The sequence below is a fragment of the Pseudochaenichthys georgianus genome, chromosome 24 (genome assembly GCF_902827115.2).
Source record: "Pseudochaenichthys georgianus chromosome 24, fPseGeo1.2, whole genome shotgun sequence".
NCBI lineage: Eukaryota > Metazoa > Chordata > Actinopteri > Perciformes > Channichthyidae > Pseudochaenichthys > Pseudochaenichthys georgianus.
In genome coordinates, this window is record NC_047526.1 from 34,421,471 (window position 1) to 34,442,351 (window position 20,881).

Here is a 20,881-nt window from a genome sequence, read left to right on the forward strand (position 1 = left end):
ACTCTAATATTACAAATGGGATCTAAGCTTGAATCTTTTATTCGTACAGACTCTTTGACGCGTCGATAAAATGTCCTGAAACTGTCCTTCTCGTGTTTCTATGATACATTTTTAAACATTTGTGGTATTTCCCCAAAAACCAGTGGGAACATCAACTTTTTTTCCAATTTTTTTTTTTTGTCTTCGGACTCAAAAAGGTAATAAAATGTGTGTTGTTGTAAATACTCTGTAATGTTGTTGTTTGTTAATAAAAAAAAAAAAAAAAAAAATGATGTGTGATTATTGTGTACGTCCTTTTAATGCAGTTTTTACTTAAGTATACAAAACCAGATTAAGGAAATTAAATGAGTTTTAAATGAGAGCACAGATTCAATTATTTCAGGAGGCAATGTGTAATTTAAGGGACTAATTTATAATAATAATAATAATAAAAATAATAATACATTTGATTTCAAAGCGCTTTACAGAGGTTTGATAAAACATGACAATAGAATAAAGAATAGAAATAAAAAATAAATATTAAAACGGCATCACAGCATAATTCACAAATGAAAAGCCAGTCTGAAGGTGTGTGTGTGTTGGTGGGGGGGGGGGGTCGGTGCAGTCTCTGATGGGTTGGGGGAGTGAGTTCCAGAGGGTGGGGGCAGCGATGGAGAAGGCTCTGTCCCCCAGGTTCGGAGCTTGGCTCGTTAATTTATCTATTTTTCTTACTTGTTTCTTACATAATCATAGTATAGTTTCCTTACACCACGTGTAACACAAATGAATAAAGGCGACCCATTGAAAAGGGATTAAAAAGCAACACAACCATCTTTTATTTGAACTTTATTAAACAAAATACATTCCATATGAAACACACATTGAAGGCTTTTCCAGAGAACAAACCGTCCCTCTCTCTGTCAGTTTAACTTATTATAGTTTCTCAATATCTGTTCAAATCTCACAGAAACCTTTGGCTTTAATTCAGCGACACCATCCTGAGAGAAAGTCCTTCTGATGAGAGGAAGAGGGGAGGAAAGAAATGAGGGAATGATGAAGGGACGTGGAGGACCGTAAGGGAGGATACACATGTACTGTAAGTGTACTGTACCAAATGTGGATTAATCCGCCGCAGAAAATAGTCCCTTAACAAATGCTCTATTTCCTTCCTTAAAATAAAAGCTAGTGATCAGCTGTTAAAGGAAACAGCTAAGCCTTTTAAAAATATAAAAATAGTGTCTTTTTTTTAGGATATATGTCATCCAATGGGCTGTGAGAGAAATAATGGATATAAGGAAGTGTGGAGGGATATAGGTCCTGGCTAACTGTTCAACACATTTGCTTTATTGTCCTGCGTAGGAATCTATATAGTTAAGTTCACACTTATTCCTCCTATTGGTAAAATGGCCAGTTTCTTGTTTTTTAGTCGATTGCTTCAAGTGTGACTGTCAGACAAATAAAGGAACTTCCCACAGGATTACACACATGGAAGTGCAGAGGAGGTTCTAATAACGCTGTTTTACCACCAAATATACACCAAATATAAATGAAATGTCGAATAAATAAATATATATAGTTGGTGGAAGAAGATGGAAGAAGTATTTCAGACCTTGCAGCAGAAATGGAAGAGTGTAACAAAAGAATAAATAGGAATACGTGCGTGTGTGTGTGTATGGGTGTGTGTGTGTGTGTGTGTGTGTGTGTGTGTGTGTGTGTGTGTGTGTGTGTGTGTGTGTGTGTGTGTGTGTGTGTGTGTGTGTGTGTGTGTGTGTGTGTGTGTGTGTGTGTCACTGGAAGGAGAACCCAGACGCCGGCAGACCTCCACACCACTGGCTGATGAACTTGAGGACGTCCTGACACTCTGAACTGTGAGTGGTCTGCGGAGGAAGACAAACACACAAAAAAAATCAACCAATCACAAAACAGATCCAACACACACCTTCACTGCTGCATGACGAAATTATAAAGGTGTGTGTGTGTGCGTGCGTGCGTGCGTGCGTGCGTGCGTGCGTGCGTGCGTGCGTGCGTGTGTGTGTGTGTGTGTGTGCGCCGATAAGGATGCTGCAATCCGTCGACTCGGCTGATTCACATAAAGTCACTGATGTTGAGAGAGATGATGAAACTCAGTGAAATGAGGTTCGGCTGTTTTAAGTGAGACTGTGAGACTTCAGAGTACTCGTACCACACTGTGAAGTACTCTACTAGAAGTACAAATCCTGCATTGAGATGTTATTTGTGTAAAAATAAGAACGTATAAAGAAAATGTACTTCAACGGTACTTCAGAGAAAGAGAATGTCCCCGACGACTGTTGTACTAGAACTACTGAAGTTCAAGGGTCAAGGCTGTTGTTGTCATGTGATCAAAGCTACAGCGCAGATATGACGATGAACTTCTGAGGTCACCGGCTCCTCCGACAGCGCAACACAATAACACAGATAACATAATTAAAATAGTGCAAGGAGAGTCGATATACAAGTCATTGGAATATGATATATTTAAGCAACAGCTCACGACAGGCCGTGGTCATTATATCACAGCTGAGGGGCGGGGCTCGGCCCGACGCGAAGCGCAGCATATTAGACAGACGATCGATCATTCGGCTAGTTATTTACATTCATGCGTATGTAGCCGTTTATCGTGCACCCACTGAAAACCTGTCCAGCATCAGTAGCATGGCTAACGAGGTTACTTGTATAGGTTGAAGTTGTTCTAGGCTGTGGCGAGAACACAGTGGCGAACCGTGGCTATCACAACTGGACCTTCTGTAGACACACCCCCCCCCCCCCCTCCGTCATTATAATGTCCGTCTTTTCACTGAATTGTCGTCTTGAAGGGTACTCACAACAATTCCGCAACAACTTCATCTTCACCTGTTGTCATTTCAACGTTAAAAACAATAAAACGGCATGAATTGCTTCGTCGCATTCATCTAGGTCCTCTGTCTCGAGCCAGTGAACTAGCGGGCCTTCTAGAACACCCTGGAACCGAGGGGAACTCTGAAAGAACACGCCCATTGGCTACACATCAATATCTGATTGGTTGATCAAACTGTCAGTCCAAACGTACGCTCTCATTCAGTGCAACGGCCAGGGCCTTCGATCAAGGATGTAGAATACCTTGGTGAAGGAGATTCTACCCAGAGACCCAGAACGAGATCTGATTGGTTACTTTCTTTTCTGACACAAACCCACTGAAATGCGTAGTGCATGGACCGAGAAGGACAAACAAATCAACGTAACACTGTGATATTACAGATCAACGACACGGATACCTCATTTATTCATTTTATTACATTTTATTTATATAATTAAATTGATTTTTTTGGTTTGTTTTATCTGAGTGTTCCAGGGTATTCTCTGGATACCTTGAAGGCCCTGACGGTTCGCCACTGCGAGAATATTGCTCCACTTTCTCCGGTCCCCGAGATTCGGCTTCCAGCAGCTCTGGAGAGAGCTTTCGTACCTGTGGCCACTAACGGCCATCATTTCTCTGCTTTCAAGACCCGCCTCAGAAAGCTTTTGAATGGTGGTCCTTCTCCAGTTGGTCTACCTGCTCTTCACGTCGCTCTGCATGTCGTCGTCTAGGTGCTTTCTGGAGATAGGCACTCCTCCATAGTAAGGCCACCCCGGAGGTCCAAGTTAACCTTACATGTTTCCATCGTAAGCTTTGTTAGTTAGTTTCGTAATGGACGTAATGTAACAGCTGTCACGGTTGTAGCTTTTTCTCAGACGCGGAGGGATACTGACTTGTTGTGAGAAGTAACTACAATTCTACCTGTGGTATACGCTCATTATATCACGGCTAAGAACCAATCAGATTGCTTGATTTAACTTATCCGTTTTATAATAGATAAATAATGTGTAAGTTGCAAACAGATGAATGTTATGGATGTTCTTTCAAAAGTTCAGGTGTTTAACAGTCTGTGGAATGAAACTGTCCCTGAGTCTGGTAGTATAAGTATATAAAGTATATACAATACATGTACTTAATTGCATTTCAACACTGGATATTCTTTGTGTGTGTCACCTTTGTGGTCACCAGGAAGTTGTTCCAGTCTGTCTTGTTGGCCGCCTTCCCCACAGAGGAGAACTCGATCTTATCCCTCAGCACCGGGTAACCTGGGGCAGGAACACCATCTATCAATCAATGTTTATTTATATAGCCCACTATCACAAATGTTACATCTGTCTCAGTGGACTTCACAGTTTGTACAGAATATCAGTATGACAATACGACACCCTCTGTCCTTAGACCCTCTGTCCTTAGACCCTCTGTCCTTAGACCCTCTGTCCTCAGACCCTCTGTCCTCAGACCCTCTGTCCTTAGACCCTCACATCGTACAAGGAAAAACTTCCGGAGAAAACCCACAGTTTAAAGGGAACATGGGAGAAACCTCAGGGAGAGCAGCAGAGGAGGGATCCCTCTCCCAGGACGGACAGACGTGCAATAGATGCCGTGTGGAAATCGAAGAGATAATACATTTGCAACATAGGTAGTCCAAATGTTTGGAAATGCATGTGTGTATAATAGGAAGATGAATCCACGAGGATATCCATCCAGGACTCATGATCCAGGACCACAGCAACAGGATCAGCCACGACTCAGGATCCCGGCGTAAATAGACACCAAAAAGAAAGGATGTGTGTGTGTGTGTGTGTGTGTGTGTGTGTGTGTGTGTGTGTGTGTGTGTGTGTGTGTGTGTGTGTGTGTGTGTGTGTGTGTGTGTGTGTGTGTGTGTGTGTGTGTGTGTGTGTGTGTGTGTGTGTGTGTGTGTGTGTGTGTGTGTGTGTTACCGGTGAGGACACAGGGTAGAGATCGGAGGGCGGTGTTAGCGGCCACCAGCGACGCTTCGTACGAGTTCCTCTCGTCACGCGGGAGAACCTGCTCCAAACGGTTGTCCATGGAAACCATCAGCACCCAATCACGGATCTCCTCCCGCTGGTCCTCCTGCAACACGCACACACACACACACACATTTACAAAAAGTCACGTAAGCGTTTCAATGTAGTCTTTTGTTAGCAAAATCTCTCTGGTCACCGGCTTGGTCTTCAATCTCAGGATCCATGTATTTATGATCCTCTCAAGAATGGAAGTAGTCATGACACACAGAGCATTTGGTACAACTAACAGTGTCCTTCAAAAAAGTACTGACTTTTTCTCAAAATTATGACTTTTTCTCAAAATCTCAAAATCACGACTTTTTCACAAAATTATGACTTTTTCTCAAAATCATGACTTTTTCTCAAAATCTCAAAATTATGACTTTTTCTCAAAATCACGACTTTTTCACAAAATCATGACTTTTTCTCAAAATCATGACTTTTTCTCAAAATCTCAAAATTATGACTTTTTCTCAAAATCACGACTTTTTCACAAAATCATGACTTTTTCACAAAATCACGACTTTTTCACAAAATCACGACTTTTTCTCAAAATCACGACTTTTCTGAAAATCTCAAAATCAAGACTTTTTCTCAAAATCTCAATATCAAGTTGTTAAATATTTGCATCTGGCTCACATGCCTCTACTTTCCTGACGCTGTTCTATATATTATTCCTATTTTTCTATATGTTATATATTGTGATCCTGCTCAGGCTTTATTTATTTGAATGTGATAAGATGTCTTACGGTGACGCAGAGTTTGGTGGGAACTGAAACCTCGAAGGGAATGTCGGTGTCCAGGAAGTCGGTGTGGTCCAGAGCGTCCAGCGTCCCCTCGTCGAACGCCTGGAGACAGAAAACAACCAAATAAAACCAGGAACAAAAACCTCATTCATAGTTTAAACGTGTTGGGAGGGGTTTCTGTTTCATGCCTTTCTTTTAAAATAACTAAATACCTCAAACGTGCTCTAATAAGTGTCTCGTTTATCTTTATGCTGATGACACTGTAAAAGTCACAGATACATTTCAAATCTAGAAATCATGGTAGATGTTGTTATCGTACAGTTGAGTTAGTTAGAGATAGTTTACTCACATCACACAGATCCAGGAAGTGATTGAGGAAGATGAAGGCCATGTTCTCCCAGCCAACAGCCTGCACGTTAAACATATAACGAATCTAGTTAATCCGGTACACAGGTTCATATCTCGTGTGTAAATCACAACATTCTGAAATGTTCTCCAAATTCAGACTTTTCCTCAAAATTCAGACTTTGTTCTAAAAATCTAAAAATCCAGACTTTTTTTTCTCCAAATTCAGACCTTTTTTCTCTAAATCTCTAAATTCAGACTTTTTTTCTTCCAAATTCAGACTTTTTTTCTTCCAAATTCAGACTTTTTTCTCTAAATCTCTAAATTCAGACTTTTTTTCTCAAAATCCTGACTTTTTTCTCAAAATCTATTTTTTTTTACTTTTTTCTCTAAATCCTGACTTTTTACTCAATCTCAAAGTTCTGACTTTTTCTCAAAATCTCAAAATTCTGAAATCAAAAGGAATTGCATTGAAGAAAAAAGACGTAAAAAAACGGACAAAGCCATTACAAAGTAAACAACTATCCTGAAATGAAATGACATGTTTTATAAAAACCATATTGTTAAATCGTATTTAAAATTATGAAATGTAGGGATTATCTTTAATGACTTTTTAGAATATCTTGGAATTTGTACCCTAACCCAGGAATAGAACAAAATGGATTTACCAATTTTAGACACTAGAAAAAAACTAAATATAAAAAAATATATAAAACTTAAAGTACAGAGACTCCATTTAAAGTGGAATAGCTCCTGTGTCTCCCCCTCTGATCAGAAACCCACCCTGCAGGCCAGCCCCGCCTCGTAGAAAGCTTTGTCAGCAGGAACGAGCTCGGTGTGACGCAGCAGAGAAACGGACAGTCTGGCTGGGAGACTCACCTGAAACACAGCAGAGGAACAAGACTTCATATCTACGTGTTGTAAGTCATGCTCGTGAGTTTCATCCATCAGTTTATCTAAAGAGACCTTTGTACCATCAATGTGTTCATTCCAGAGGTGGGAAGTAGTGGAGTACAAATACTTCTTTACTGTACTTAAGTACATTTTCTGATATCAGTACTTTACTCCACGACGACTTTTAATTTGACTTCTTACATGTTGAACACAAATACCTGTACTTTCTACTTCTCACATGTTGAACACAAATACCTGTACTTTCTACTTCTCACATGTTGAACTCAAATACCTGTACTTTCTACTTCTCACATGTTGAACACAAATACCTGTACTTTCTACTTCTCACATGTTGAACACAAATACCTGTACTTTCTACTTCTTACATGTTGAACTCAAATACCTGTACTTTCTACTTCTCACATGTTGAACTCAAATACCTGTACTTTCTACTTCTTAAATGTTGAACTCAAATACCTGTACTTTCTACTTCTTACATGTTGAACACAAATACCTGTACTTTCTACTTCTTACATGTTGAACACAAACACCTGTACTTTCTACTTCTTACATGTTGAACACAAACACCTGTACTTTCTACTTCTCTCATGTTGAACACAAATACCTGTACTTTCTACTTCTCTCATGTTGAACACAAATACCTGTACTTTCTACTTCTTACATGTTGAACACAAACACCTGTACTTTCTACTTCTTACATGTTGAACTCAAATACCTGTACTTTCTACTTCTTACATGTTGAACTCAAATACCTGTACTTTCTACTTCTTACATGTTGAACTCAAATACCTGTACTTTCTACTTCTTACATGTTGAACCCAAATACCTGTACTTTCTACTTCTTACATGTTGAACCCAAATACCTGTACTTTCTACTTCTTACATGTTGAACCCAAATACCTGTACTTTCTACTTCTTACATGTTGAACTCAAATACCTGAACTTTCTACTTCTCACATGTTGAACACAAATACCTGTACTTTCTACTTCTTACATGTTGAACACAAATACCTGTACTTTCTACTTCTTACATGTTGAACCCACATACCTGTACTTTCTACTTCTTACATGTTGAACCCAAATACCTGTACTTTCTACTTCTTACATGTTGAACCCAAATACCTGTACTTTCTACTTCTTACATGTTGAACTCAAATACCTGTACTTTATACTTCTTACATGTTGAACCCAAATACCTGTACTTTCTACTTCTCACATGTTGAACCCAAATACCTGTACTTTCTACTTCTTACATGTTGAACACAAATACCTGTACTTTCTACTTCTTACATGTTGAACTCAAATACCTGTACTTTCTACTTCTTACATGTTGAACTCAAATACCTGTACTTTCTACTTCTTACATGTTGAACTCAAATACCTGTACTTTCTACTTCTTACATGTTGAACTCAAATACCTGTACTTTCTACTTCTTACATGTTGAACTCAAATACCTGTACTTTCTACTTCTTACATGTTGAACACAAACACCTGTACTTTCTACTTCTTACATGTTGAACCCACATACCTGTACTTTCTACTTCTTACATGTTGAACCCAAATACCTGTACTTTCTACTTCTTACATGTTGAACCCAAATACCTGTACTTTCTACTTCTTACATGTTGAACCCAAATACCTGTACTTTCTACTTCTTACATGTTGAACCCAAATACCTGTACTTTCTACTTCTTACATGTTGAACCCAAATACCTGTACTTTCTACTTCTTACATGTTGAACTCAAATACCTGTACTTTCTACTTCTTACATGTTGAACACAAATACCTGTACTTTCTACTTCTTACATGTTGAACTCAAATACCTGTACTTTCTACTTCTCACATGTTGAACACAAATACCTGTACTTTCTACTTCTTACATGTTGAACACAAATACCTGTACTTTCTACTTCTTACATGTTGAACCAAATACCTGTACTTTCTACTTCTTACATGTTGAACCCAAATACCTGTACTTTCTACTTCTTACATGTTGAACCCAAATACCTGTACTTTCTACTTCTTACATGTTGAACTCAAATACCTGTACTTTCTACTTCTTACATGTTGAACTCAAATACCTGTACTTTCTACTTCTTACATGTTGAACCCAAATACCTGTACTTTCTACTTCTTACATGTTGAACCCAAATACCTGTACTTTCTACTTCTTACATGTTGAACTCAAATACCTGTACTTTCTACTTCTTACATGTTGAACTCAAATACCTGTACTTTCTACTTCTTACATGTTGAACTCAAATACCTGTACTTTCTACTTCTCACATGTTGAACCCAAATACCTGTACTTTCTACTTCTTACATGTTGAACACAAATACCTGTACTTTCTACTTCTTACATGTTGAACTCAAATACCTGTACTTTCTACTTCTTACATGTTGAACTCAAATACCTGTACTTTCTACTTCTTACATGTTGAACTCAAATACCTGTACTTTCTACTTCTTACATGTTGAACTCAAATACCTGTACTTTCTACTTCTTACATGTTGAACTCAAATACCTGTACTTTCTACTTCTTACATGTTGAACCAAATACCTGTACTTTCTACTTCTTACATGTTGAACACAAATACCTGTACTTTCTACTTCTTACATGTTGAACTCAAATACCTGTACTTTCTACTTCTTACATGTTGAACTCAAATACCTGTACTTTCTACTTCTTACATGTTGAACTCAAATACCTGTACTTTCTACTTCTTACATGTTGAACTCAAATACCTGTAACTTTCTACTTCTCACATGTTGAACACAAATACCTGTACTTTCTACTTCTTACATGTTGAACACAAATACCTGTACTTTCTACTTCTTACATGTTGAACCCAAATACCTGTACTTTCTACTTCTTACATGTTGAACCCAAATACCTGTACTTTCTACTTCTTACATGTTGAACCAAATACCTGTACTTTCTACTTCTTACATGTTGAACCCAAATACCTGTACTTTCTACTTCTTACATGTTGAACCCAAATACCTGTACTTTCTACTTCTTACATGTTGAACCCAAATACCTGTACTTTCTACTTCTTACATGTTGAACTCAAATACCTGTACTTTCTACTTCTTACATGTTGAACACAAATACCTGTACTTTCTACTTCTTACATGTTGAACTCAAATACCTGAACTTTCTACTTCTCACATGTTGAACACAAATACCTGTACTTTCTACTTCTTACATGTTGAACACAAATACCTGTACTTTCTACTTCTTACATGTTGAACCCAAATACCTGTACTTTCTACTTCTTACATGTTGAACCCAAATACCTGTACTTTCTACTTCTTACATGTTGAACCCAAACACCTGTACTTTCTACTTCTTACATGTTGAACTCAAATACCTGTACTTTATACTTCTTACATGTTGAACTCAAATACCTGTACTTTCTACTTCTTACATGTTGAACCCAAACACCTGTACTTTCTACTTCTTACATGTTGAACTCAAATACCTGTACTTTATACTTCTTACATGTTGAACTCAAATACCTGTACTTTCTACTTCTTACATGTTGAACCCAAACACCTGTACTTTCTACTTCTTACATATTGAACTCAAATACCTGTACTTTATACTTCTTACATGTTGAACCCAAATACCTGTACTTTCTACTTCTCACATGTTGAACCCAAATACCTGTACTTTCTACTTCTTACATGTTGAACACAAATACCTGTACTTTCTACTTCTTACATGTTGAACTCAAATACCTGTACTTTCTACTTCTTACATGTTGAACTCAAATACCTGTACTTTCTACTTCTTACATGTTGAACTCAAATACCTGTACTTTCTACTTCTTACATGTTGAACTCAAATACCTGTACTTTCTACTTCTTACCTGTTGAACTCAAATACCTGTACTTTCTACTTCTTACCTGTTGAACTCAAATACCTGTACTTTCTACTTCTTACATGTTGAACTCAAATACCTGTACTTTCTACTTCTTACCTGTTGAACTCAAATACCTGTACTTTCTACTTCTTACATGTTGAACCCAAATACCTGTACTTTCTACTTCTCACATGTTGAACTCAAATACCTGTACTTTCTACTTCTTACATGTTGAACACAAATACCTGTACTTTCTACTTCTTACATGTTGAACCCAAATACCTGTACTTTCTACTTCTCACATGTTGAACCCAAATACCTGTACTTTCTACTTCTTACATGTTGAACCCAAATACCTGTACTTTCTACTTCTCACATGTTGAACCCAAATACCTGTACTTTCTACTTCTTACATGTTGAACCCAAATACCTGTACTTTCTACTTCTTACATGTTGAACACAAATACCTGTACTTTCTACTTCTTACATGTTGAACTCAAATACCTGTACTTTCTACTTCTCACATGTTGAACTCAAATACCTGTACTTTCTACTTCTTACATGTTGAACCCAAATACCTGTACTTTCTATAGTGCTGTGTAAACTAAAAAGACGTGTATAAAACCTGTGAGATTCTGTTATTCTTCAGACGGACACATGTACTCTTGGCGGACTTGACGCAAGTATTCTGGCTCTTATACTGTACAACAATATAATCGTCTCCTCAATCAGCAGTGTGTGTGTGTCTCCATGTTGTTGTAGCTTGTTATGTCTTGAGTGTTGTCTAAGGTTTCGGATCCATGACAGACATCTAGTGTGTAGTCAGGTTGGATGCAGGTGATCCTAGAGAGTGCATTGTACCAGCTGAGCGACTCCTCTGGTTGCAGACCGTGTGGCGTAGTAGTGAGCGATCAGAAGCATCTGCTCAAAGTCCTCATGAGCCGGAGAGTTAGCCTCAGCAGACCTGGACAGGTTCTCACACTGAAAACACACACACACACACACACACACACACACACACACACACACACACACACACACACACACACACACACACACACACACACACACACACACACACACACACACACACACACACACACACACACACACACACACACACACACACACACACACACACACACACACACACACACACACACACACACACACACACACACACACACACCACACACACACACACACACACACACACACACACACACACACACACACACACACACACACACACACACACACACACACACACACACACACACACACACACACACACACACACACACACACACACTACAGTTAAAGGTCCCTATTATACTGTTTTCATCAGTATATCACAGCTCTCAGATATACACAGAGCCTGTCTCTGATTGGCTGAAACACCAAACAGATCATTGCAGCATTACCCATAATGCCCTCTGTTTCAGCCCTGTTTCCAAAGTGCTGATTCTCTGTCTGTTACTTTAGATGAAAATAAGGAGCCCCTCCCCACGCCCCTCTGAGAGACATCTGGTTACAAAGAACTCAATGGAGCTCTAGAGGAGATTCAGGTGATAAGGGGGGGGGGGGGGGTTACCTTGGTTGCTGATTGGCTAATGGTTACACAAGCAAACACATCGTTATGACATCATAAAGTGGCCAAAATCTGATCAGCTCATTTTCAGACAGGTTTTTATAGAAATGGATCAAAAAGAGAGAAAATCTTTGTTCCTGAAACTTTCAGAGTCTCTTTCCACAGAGGGGACACATGTTGATGTAGAAGAGACATGGAGAAGAGGGGACACATGTTGATGTAGAAGAGACATGGAGAAGAGGGGACACATGTTGATGTAGAAGAGACATGGAGAAGAGGGGACACATGTTGATGTAGAAGAGACATGAAGAAGAGGGGACACATGTTGATGTAGAAGAGACATGAAGAAGAGGGGACACATGTTGATGAAGAAGAGACATGGAGAAGAGGGGACACATGTTGATGTAGAAGAGACATGAAGAAGAGGGGACACATGTTGATGTAGAAGAGACATGAAGAAGAGGGGACACATGTTGATGTAGAAGAGACATGAAGAAGAGGGGACACATGTTGATGAAGAAGAGACATGAGAAGAGGGGACACATGTTGATGTAGAAGAGACATGGAGAAGAGGGGACACATGTTGATGTAGAAGAGACATGGAGAAGAGGGGACACATGTTGATGTAGAAGAGACATGGAGAAGAGGGGACACATGTTGATATAGAAGAGACATGGAGAAGAGGGGACACATGTTGATGTAGAAGAGACATGAAGAAGAGGGGACACATGTTGATGTAGAAGAGACATGAAGAAGAGGGGACACATGTTGATGTAGAAGAGACATGGAGAAGAGGGGACACATGTTGATGTAGAAGAGACATGGAGAAGAGGGGACACATGTTGATGTAGAAGAGACATGGAGAAGAGGGGACACATGTTGATATAGAAGAGACATGGAGAAGAGGGGACACATGTTGATGTAGAAGAGACATGAAGAAGAGGGGACACATGTTGATGAAGAAGAGACATGGAGAAGAGGGGACACATGTTGATGTAGAAGAGACATGAAGAAGAGGGGACACATGTTGATGTAGAAGAGACATGAAGAAGAGGGGACACATGTTGATGTAGAAGAGACATGAAGAAGAGGGGACACATGTTGATGTAGAAGAGACATGGAGAAGAGGGGACACATGTTGATGTAGAAGAGACATGGAGAAGAGGGGACACATGTTGATGTAGAAGAGACATGGAAGAAGAGGGGACACATGTTGATGTAGAAGAGACATGGAGAAGAGGGGACACATGTTGATGTAGAAGAGACATGAAGAAGAGGGGACACATGTTGATGTAGAAGAGACATGAAGAAGAGGGGACACATGTTGATGTAGAAGAGACATGAAGAAGAGGGACACATGTTGATGTAGAAGAGACATGAAGAAGAGGGGACACATGTTGATGTAGAAGAGACATGAAGAAGAGGGGACACATGTTGATATAGAAGAGACATGAAGAAGAGGGGACACATGTTGATGTAGAAGAGACATGAAGAAGAGGGGACACATGTTGATGTAGAAGAGACATGAAGAAGAGGGGACACATGTTGATGTAGAAGAGACATGAAGAAGAGGGGACACATGTTGATGTAGAAGAGACATGAAGAAGAGGGGACACATGTTGATGTAGAAGAGACATGGAGAAGAGGGGACACATGTTGATATAGAAGAGACATGAAGAAGAGGGGACACATGTTGATGTAGAAGAGACATGGAGAAGCGGGGACACATGGTGATGTAGAAGAGGGGACACATGTTGATGTAGAAGAGACATGAAGAAGAGGGGACACATGTTGATGTAGAAGAGACATGAAGAAGAGGGGACACATGTTGATGTAGAAGAGACATGGAGAAGAGGGGACACATGTTGATGTAGAAGAGACATGAAGAAGAGGGGACACATGTTGATGTAGAAGAGACATGAAGAAGAGGGGACACATGTTGATGTAGAAGAGACATGAAGAAGAGGGGACACATGTTGATGTAGAAGAGACATGGAGAAGAGGGGACACATGTTGATGTAGAAGAGACATGAAGAAGAGGGGACACATGTTGATGTAGAAGAGACATGGAGAAGAGGGGACACATGTTGATGTAGAAGAGACATGGAGAAGAGGGGACACATGTTGATGTAGAAGAGACATGGAGAAGAGGGGACACATGTTGATGTAGAAGAGACATGAAGAAGAGGGGACACATGTTGATGTAGAAGAGACATGAAGAAGAGGGGACACATGTTGATGTAGAAGAGACATGGAGAAGAGGGGACACATGTTGATGTAGAAGAAACATGAAGAAGTGGATTTTGCACAATAGGTGACCTTTGAACTTAAGGTGTTGTTGTCAGCTGTAAAATGGACCCCCTGTGATTTACCAGCTGCAGCAGGAAGTTGCGGAGGTCGGCCCACATCCGGTAAGACTCGGGGCCGTCAGTGTCGGGGAGGTTGATCAGATCCAGGAACAGCCGCTTGTAGATGTTGAAGTTCTGGGAGTAAAAGATAGATGCTTGTTTCATTAAATACATATACGGAAAACTAAACATGGCGGATGTTTTTGTTGCTCGAATCTGGCTTTCAACACATTTTATAGGGAACAACGACATCCATAACATTCACCTGTTTGCGACTTATATATATCAATATTCCAATTACTTGAATATAGACCATTCTGCACTATTTCTATTCTATTTTACTTTATTTACTGGCACTAGTATGTGGTTTATTGTGTGGCTCTGTTGGAGAGGAGCCTGTGACCTCAGATTTCAACAGTAGCTATGTACATCCTGCACGGGTCTGATTTTCAAGACCCGCTCCCGCCTCGACCCGTCGGCACAAGATCCGCAAACCGGCCCGAACCCGCATATCCTATATGAGCAGTGAAAACGTGCAATTATTAACATGCTGTTAGGTATTTGTCTCAAAAAGCGTGGGATGTTGGTTCTTTTCTCCATGACACCAAAAGGCTGTATCCTCCGAGCCCCGCCTTCACGTCAGCCATTTTGAATGTGACGCGCTCAGCAGCAGATTGATGCGCTGCGGAGGTTATGATTATGAGAGGTCTGAGGATTTAAAGATTAATCTAAATTATAATTATTTTAATATATTTATTATGCAACACCCGCGGCCCGAAAAAATACCACCCGCGAATCACTTTTTTTGCGGGTACCCGACCCGATGCAGGACGCTGGTGTCCTGTACGCATGACAATAAAAGCCTTGAATTAAAAAAAAAACGTTAAGCCTTTTTCAAGCACTTTAACTGTAACTACACCAACAAAAGCCTCAGTCTTTCGGGTCCTCTATGTACCGTACTTTTCGGACTATAAGCCGCGACTTTTTCCCCCATTTGTTTTGTACAGCTAACGGCCACTAGGGAACCTCCTAAATCTATGGATTTACAGGTAAAATTAACCACCTTTAACTCTATGGGCTCTAGGACCGGTCCGCGCCCGCCACCTCTAAGCGGCGGGCTCCAGCAGGAAAAGCTGGAGGCCGGAAAAGAGGGAGACAGGTAGCGCGCCAAAGTAAAAGTGGAACTGAGAGACAGAACGAGAGCAAGACAGACGGACAGTTTAGCTGCTGCGGCTTATATGCAGGTGCGCTTTGTAGTCAGAAAAGTACGGTACTCGTCTGAAAGGAAGTTGAGATAAAGAACTGATTGGAAGCAGCTTCTTGTGGATGATGAGTTACCTGCGGGTTGGGAGGGGCTCCGTGCTGGACGTAGAGCTGCAGAGCCTTCGGAGCATCTTCCTCTTTGATGAGGTGTGTCGCGTACAGAGCCACGTACTTCTGCAGGATCTTAAAGTTCTGACAGCAGGGAGGATGAAGAGGAGGACGAAGAGGAGCACTCACTACAGGATATTTAATTGGGATATTGAATAGACATACCTGCAGTTTTACTTATCTACTAACGGAAGGTTGGATCACGATAAACAATACGTTGCCTTGAGTTCTCAGTACCTGTTTGGAGGCTGTTTCCAGACACTTCTCCCACTGGCCTCGCTCTGCATACATGTCCAGCGCTGCCATCACATCCACTCCCACCAGCTGGAACACACACACACACACACACACACACACACACACACACACACACACACACACGCATTGACTTGAAGGGTCTACGAATAGTTTGTTAATCATTTATTAATTAGGTTTATAAATCATTAATAAGCTTTCATAAGACATGAGATAAACAGGGCAGCTGTGACCGGTTGCTTGCCAAATAGTGAGCCCACGTTTATCTGTACTGCTCAGCCTTATGTTGGCTACCTAGCTTACTTCGTCTCCTTCATCAGCCAGCATCCTTGGTATGTGTTGCTCACTGAGTTGATTCTCGCCAAGTAGCCAATGTAAGGCTTAGTCGTCTTGCCGAATAGTGAGCCTGTGTTGATGTATGCAAACTAGTTGGTTTATAAACGGCTCTTAATGATTAACAAAGTGTTTACAACCTAACTATGAACCCGTTATGAATCCGTTATGAGGGTAGTCTTGTTGTAAAGTGGTACCGCAACAGGTAATGTTTTCTAGATTGATTTGTTCAAAGTGAACTTTCACTTATTTGCTCATCCAAACACCAGTTGATTGGGGTTGTTTTGGGAGGACTTAAATAACCAGACATCTTGTATTGTGGCCTTAAACCAGGGGTGTCAAACTCAAGGCCCGGGGGCCAAGTCCGGCCCGCCACTTCATTTGATGTGGCCCACAAGAGCTTGCAAAGAATATAATCAGATTATTATGGTTACATGCCACTTTACAGGAGAACGTTGCCCATAAACTACATGTCCCACAATGCATCTGACATTTTTCACAGAATTTGATTATTTTTTTTTTTATATGCCTTTTTTCTTAGAATTTGCCTTTTTCTCAGAATTACAAAATGTTACTTTTAAAAAAAAAATGTTTCTTATTTTTAAAAAGTCACGTTTTCCCCCAAAATCTCACAAAAAAATTTCTCCAGAATTTGGCTTTTCTTTTAAAATCATTTTGTGACATTCTCACTGAAGAGACTTGCAATTATTGGCCCTAGACTTCTGCTCTCAGACGTAATTAATTATGAAGCTTTTACCCTATCCGATAATAATCCAAAGCAGAAGCAATAATGTCAAATAATACATTATTTTATATATATTAATATTTATATATGTATTTTTATATAGTCTTAAAGTTACAACCGGCCCTTTGAGTGCAACCATAATGCTGATGTGGCCCGTGATGAAATTGAGTTTGACCCCCCTGCCTTAAACTTTAATAAAGGGTTCAACTGGACGACTAATTGTTGTTTTCTGTTTATTTTATACATAAAAAAAGCTGTAATTGAGTTAATGATACCTCATATTGTGATGATGGTGAATTTGGTCCTAATAATACCCAGATTAGATAATAATGCAATTTTTCCTCAATAAGATGTTATATCGAGTGTGTCGCAGAGTGTGTCACAGAGTGTGTAGCAGAGTGTGTAGCAGAGTGTGTGACAGAGTGTGTCGCAGAGTGTGTCGCAGAGTGTCACAGAGTGTGTAGTTGTACGTACAGAGTCAGCTTTGCCTTGGTTCTTCAGGTGCTCTTTATATTTCTGGTCCACATAATCCTCGTACCTGCCAAAGATCAAGTGAGGACACGCAAAGACAGTAAAGTAGCAGCAAATGTGAAAACTACAAGAGTAAATGAACTTCGTTGATGTGCAGTGTGTGTGTGTGTGTGTGTGTGTGTGTGTGTGTGTGTGTGTGTGTGTGTGTGTGTGTGTGTGTGTGTGTGTGTGTGTGTGTGTGTGTGTGTGTGTGTGTGTGTCAGACCTGGGCTCCAGCTCCTTGGCGACCCTCTTGGCTTTGTTCCACTCCTCTCCTTCAATAAACACATCGATGGCCTCTTTGATCAGGTTCATGTTCAGGTAGAGCTCAGCAGCCTTCCACGTGAAAACACAACACACACAAGAAGGCCAATTAAAGACATAATTAAAACTGACTCACACAAGCGTGTTTAAAGCAAGTTATTCAATATTCTGTTGAAACAAGGTCAAAATGGGTGTGTGTGTGTGTGTGTGTGTGTGTGTGTGTGTGTGTGTGTGTGTGTGTGTGTGTGTGCACCCACAGCGTTGTACTTCATCAGCTTTGTGAGTCGAGGTCCGACCAACTGGACGACCTCCTCCGCTCGATCTGCACTCAGGAACTTGATGGACAGCTCTGCTGCCTGAACACACACACACACACACACACACACACACACACACACACACACACACACACACACACACACACACACACACACACACACACACACACACACACACACACACACACACACACACACACACACACACACACACACACACACCACACACACACACACACACACACACACACACACACACACACACACACACACACACACACACACACACACACACACACACACACACACACACACACACACACACACAAAGCAGAAGTTTTGTCTCTGACCTTTTCAAAAACACAAATAGGGACCATCTTGTTTCTAAATACAGAAGAGCTTTTTTTAACCAAAGCTCAATTAAACCTTTCTAAAGTTTACATCTTAAAAAGAAACGGTTTTATAGTAAAATATAAAGAAGATATTTTAAATGATTTAGAATAATGAGGATTCATTTGATTTGCTTTTTTTGATCAATAAATGTATCTATTTGTTTAAAATGCTGATGAAAAAGCGATGTTTTCAAAAGTCGTTTTTTATTACATTTGCAATAATTTGAATGATTATTTAATGATCAGAGTCACAGACGATATTTCTGTTATGGCACTAATCATGTTATCGACTTCCTGTTTCAACTATAATGTAAATCCCTGTCATCGCTAAAATAAATCAACCAACGTTGCTTTTAACTTCACTGTTTAAGATCATTTGATTGTCTCCACAAATACTGTAGTTTGTTAGTTTGTGTTGTGAGCCCTGGAGAGCGAAATCGAAACGTTGATATCGAGACTTTCCACAGGAAGCCGCATATTGATCCTGTTGACCTCTGACCTCCAGCAGAGCAACGCTCAATCCACAAATGAGCTTTCACAATTACTCTATTTCACTATTGCTCACGTTAGTTAATCAAACCCCCAAAAGAGGCGGGAAATATTGATCTCTACGACCCCGTGACCTCTGTGTGCAGCGACGCCGTCAGACCAAACCATGCACAGTCCCAGTGATTGGATCTGCACCGCTCTTTAATCAATACATCCCAGTATCAGCTGTGAAGGGACGGAAGCAAAGCTATCGATGTGGGTGACCCCGTGACCTCTACTCTTCCCACAGTATCGAGGTTTATCATCCGTCCTCCAGCATGCTGAATGTGAACGCTGATTAGTGGATTACAATGTATTTGTGTTTCTGTTGTGGACACATTAAAAAGGTTTTAACACCCAGACGGAGTACTAATAATTTGCTTATGTATTCAACCTTTGACACAGTTCATCATTTTCTCCTCTCACTGTCTCCTTTCCCACGGCATAGGTCTACGGCCTTGGGTATTGCTGCTATCTCTCTTAAGGGGGAGGAGCTTGGGTATTGCTGCTATCTCTCTTAAGGGGGAGGAGCTTGGGTATTGCTGCTATCTCTCTTAAAGAGGAGGAGCTTGGTTATTGCTGCTATCTCTCTTAAGGGGGAGGAGCTTGGGTATTGCTGTTATCTCTCTTAAGGGGAAGGAGCTTGGGTATTGCTGCTATCTCTCTTAAGGGGGAGGAGCTTGGGTATTGCTGTTATCTCTCTTAAGGGGGAGGAGCTTGGGTATTGCTGTTATCTCTCTTAAGGGGAAGGAGCTTGGGTATTGCTGCTATCTCTCTTAAGGGGGAGGAGCTTGGGTATTGCTGCTATCTCTCTTAAGGGGGAGGAGCTTGGGTATTGCTGCTATCTCTCTTAAAGAGGAGGAGCTTGGTTATTGCTGCTATCTCTCTTAAGGGGGAGGAGCTTGGGTATTGCTGCTATCTCTCTTAAAGAGGAGGAGCTTGGGTATTGCTGCTATCTCTCTTAAGGGGGAGGAGCTTGGGTATTGCTGCTATCTCTCTTAAGGAGGAGGAGCTTGGGCGCATTGTTGTTGCCAGTCTATGACCGAGCACAAGCCGCCATGAGGTAGTTTACTGTTCAGGGACGTAGGTTCCTTGGCACACATTCTTTCCTATGGACGAGAGCTCGTTAGATTCAGGGTCCATAATGTTTAGTCTCACTGATAAAGAATGTTGATTATTACACTCCGAACTAGTTAAAACCTCGAGCTACAGAAGAGTTCTGCAGAATTGGTTTGGCAACCGCTGTGTCAACTCATGAGTGACACACCACCTGTTTTCTCAGTTCTCCGGCCGAAGCTCCAAATAAACCGTCAGTGTTTGCCACCAAAGCTCCAGCTCTCCTCGTGTCTCTCTGAGTCCTGTTTCCAATTGCACACTTGTGTTATATTTTTGTTCACTATTGAAAAAAACCTCTAATAAAAGATACATTTAATTGTACATACAGCAACACCCATGTCATAATAATACATGAACAAGACAGAGTGAAAGACTTGGCTTTTCTAAATGATAGAAAATGTTAAATGTGACA

General features: G+C 40.6%; 1 protein-coding gene across 1 annotated transcript in view; it reads right to left on the reverse strand.

The window, feature by feature from the left end:
* Positions 1 to 809: 809 nt before the first annotated feature.
* The window catches only part of ift172 (intraflagellar transport 172), a 72,178-nt gene continuing 52,106 nt past the window's right edge, over positions 810 to 20,881 (reverse strand). Inside the window, exons 36-48 of the mRNA XM_034076350.2 lie at positions 18,413 to 18,511; positions 18,118 to 18,227; positions 17,856 to 17,919; positions 16,286 to 16,372; positions 16,016 to 16,132; positions 14,702 to 14,812; positions 11,600 to 11,719; positions 6,735 to 6,830; positions 5,956 to 6,015; positions 5,610 to 5,708; positions 4,774 to 4,927; positions 4,007 to 4,098; positions 810 to 1,856 (exon numbers count right to left, since the gene is read on the reverse strand). Coding sequence (XP_033932241.1) covers positions 1,767 to 1,856; positions 4,007 to 4,098; positions 4,774 to 4,927; positions 5,610 to 5,708; positions 5,956 to 6,015; positions 6,735 to 6,830; positions 11,600 to 11,719; positions 14,702 to 14,812; positions 16,016 to 16,132; positions 16,286 to 16,372; positions 17,856 to 17,919; positions 18,118 to 18,227; positions 18,413 to 18,511 — 1,299 coding nt within the window. The 3' untranslated portion in view covers positions 810 to 1,766. The remainder of the gene's footprint in view (positions 1,857 to 4,006; positions 4,099 to 4,773; positions 4,928 to 5,609; positions 5,709 to 5,955; positions 6,016 to 6,734; positions 6,831 to 11,599; positions 11,720 to 14,701; positions 14,813 to 16,015; positions 16,133 to 16,285; positions 16,373 to 17,855; positions 17,920 to 18,117; positions 18,228 to 18,412; positions 18,512 to 20,881) is intronic.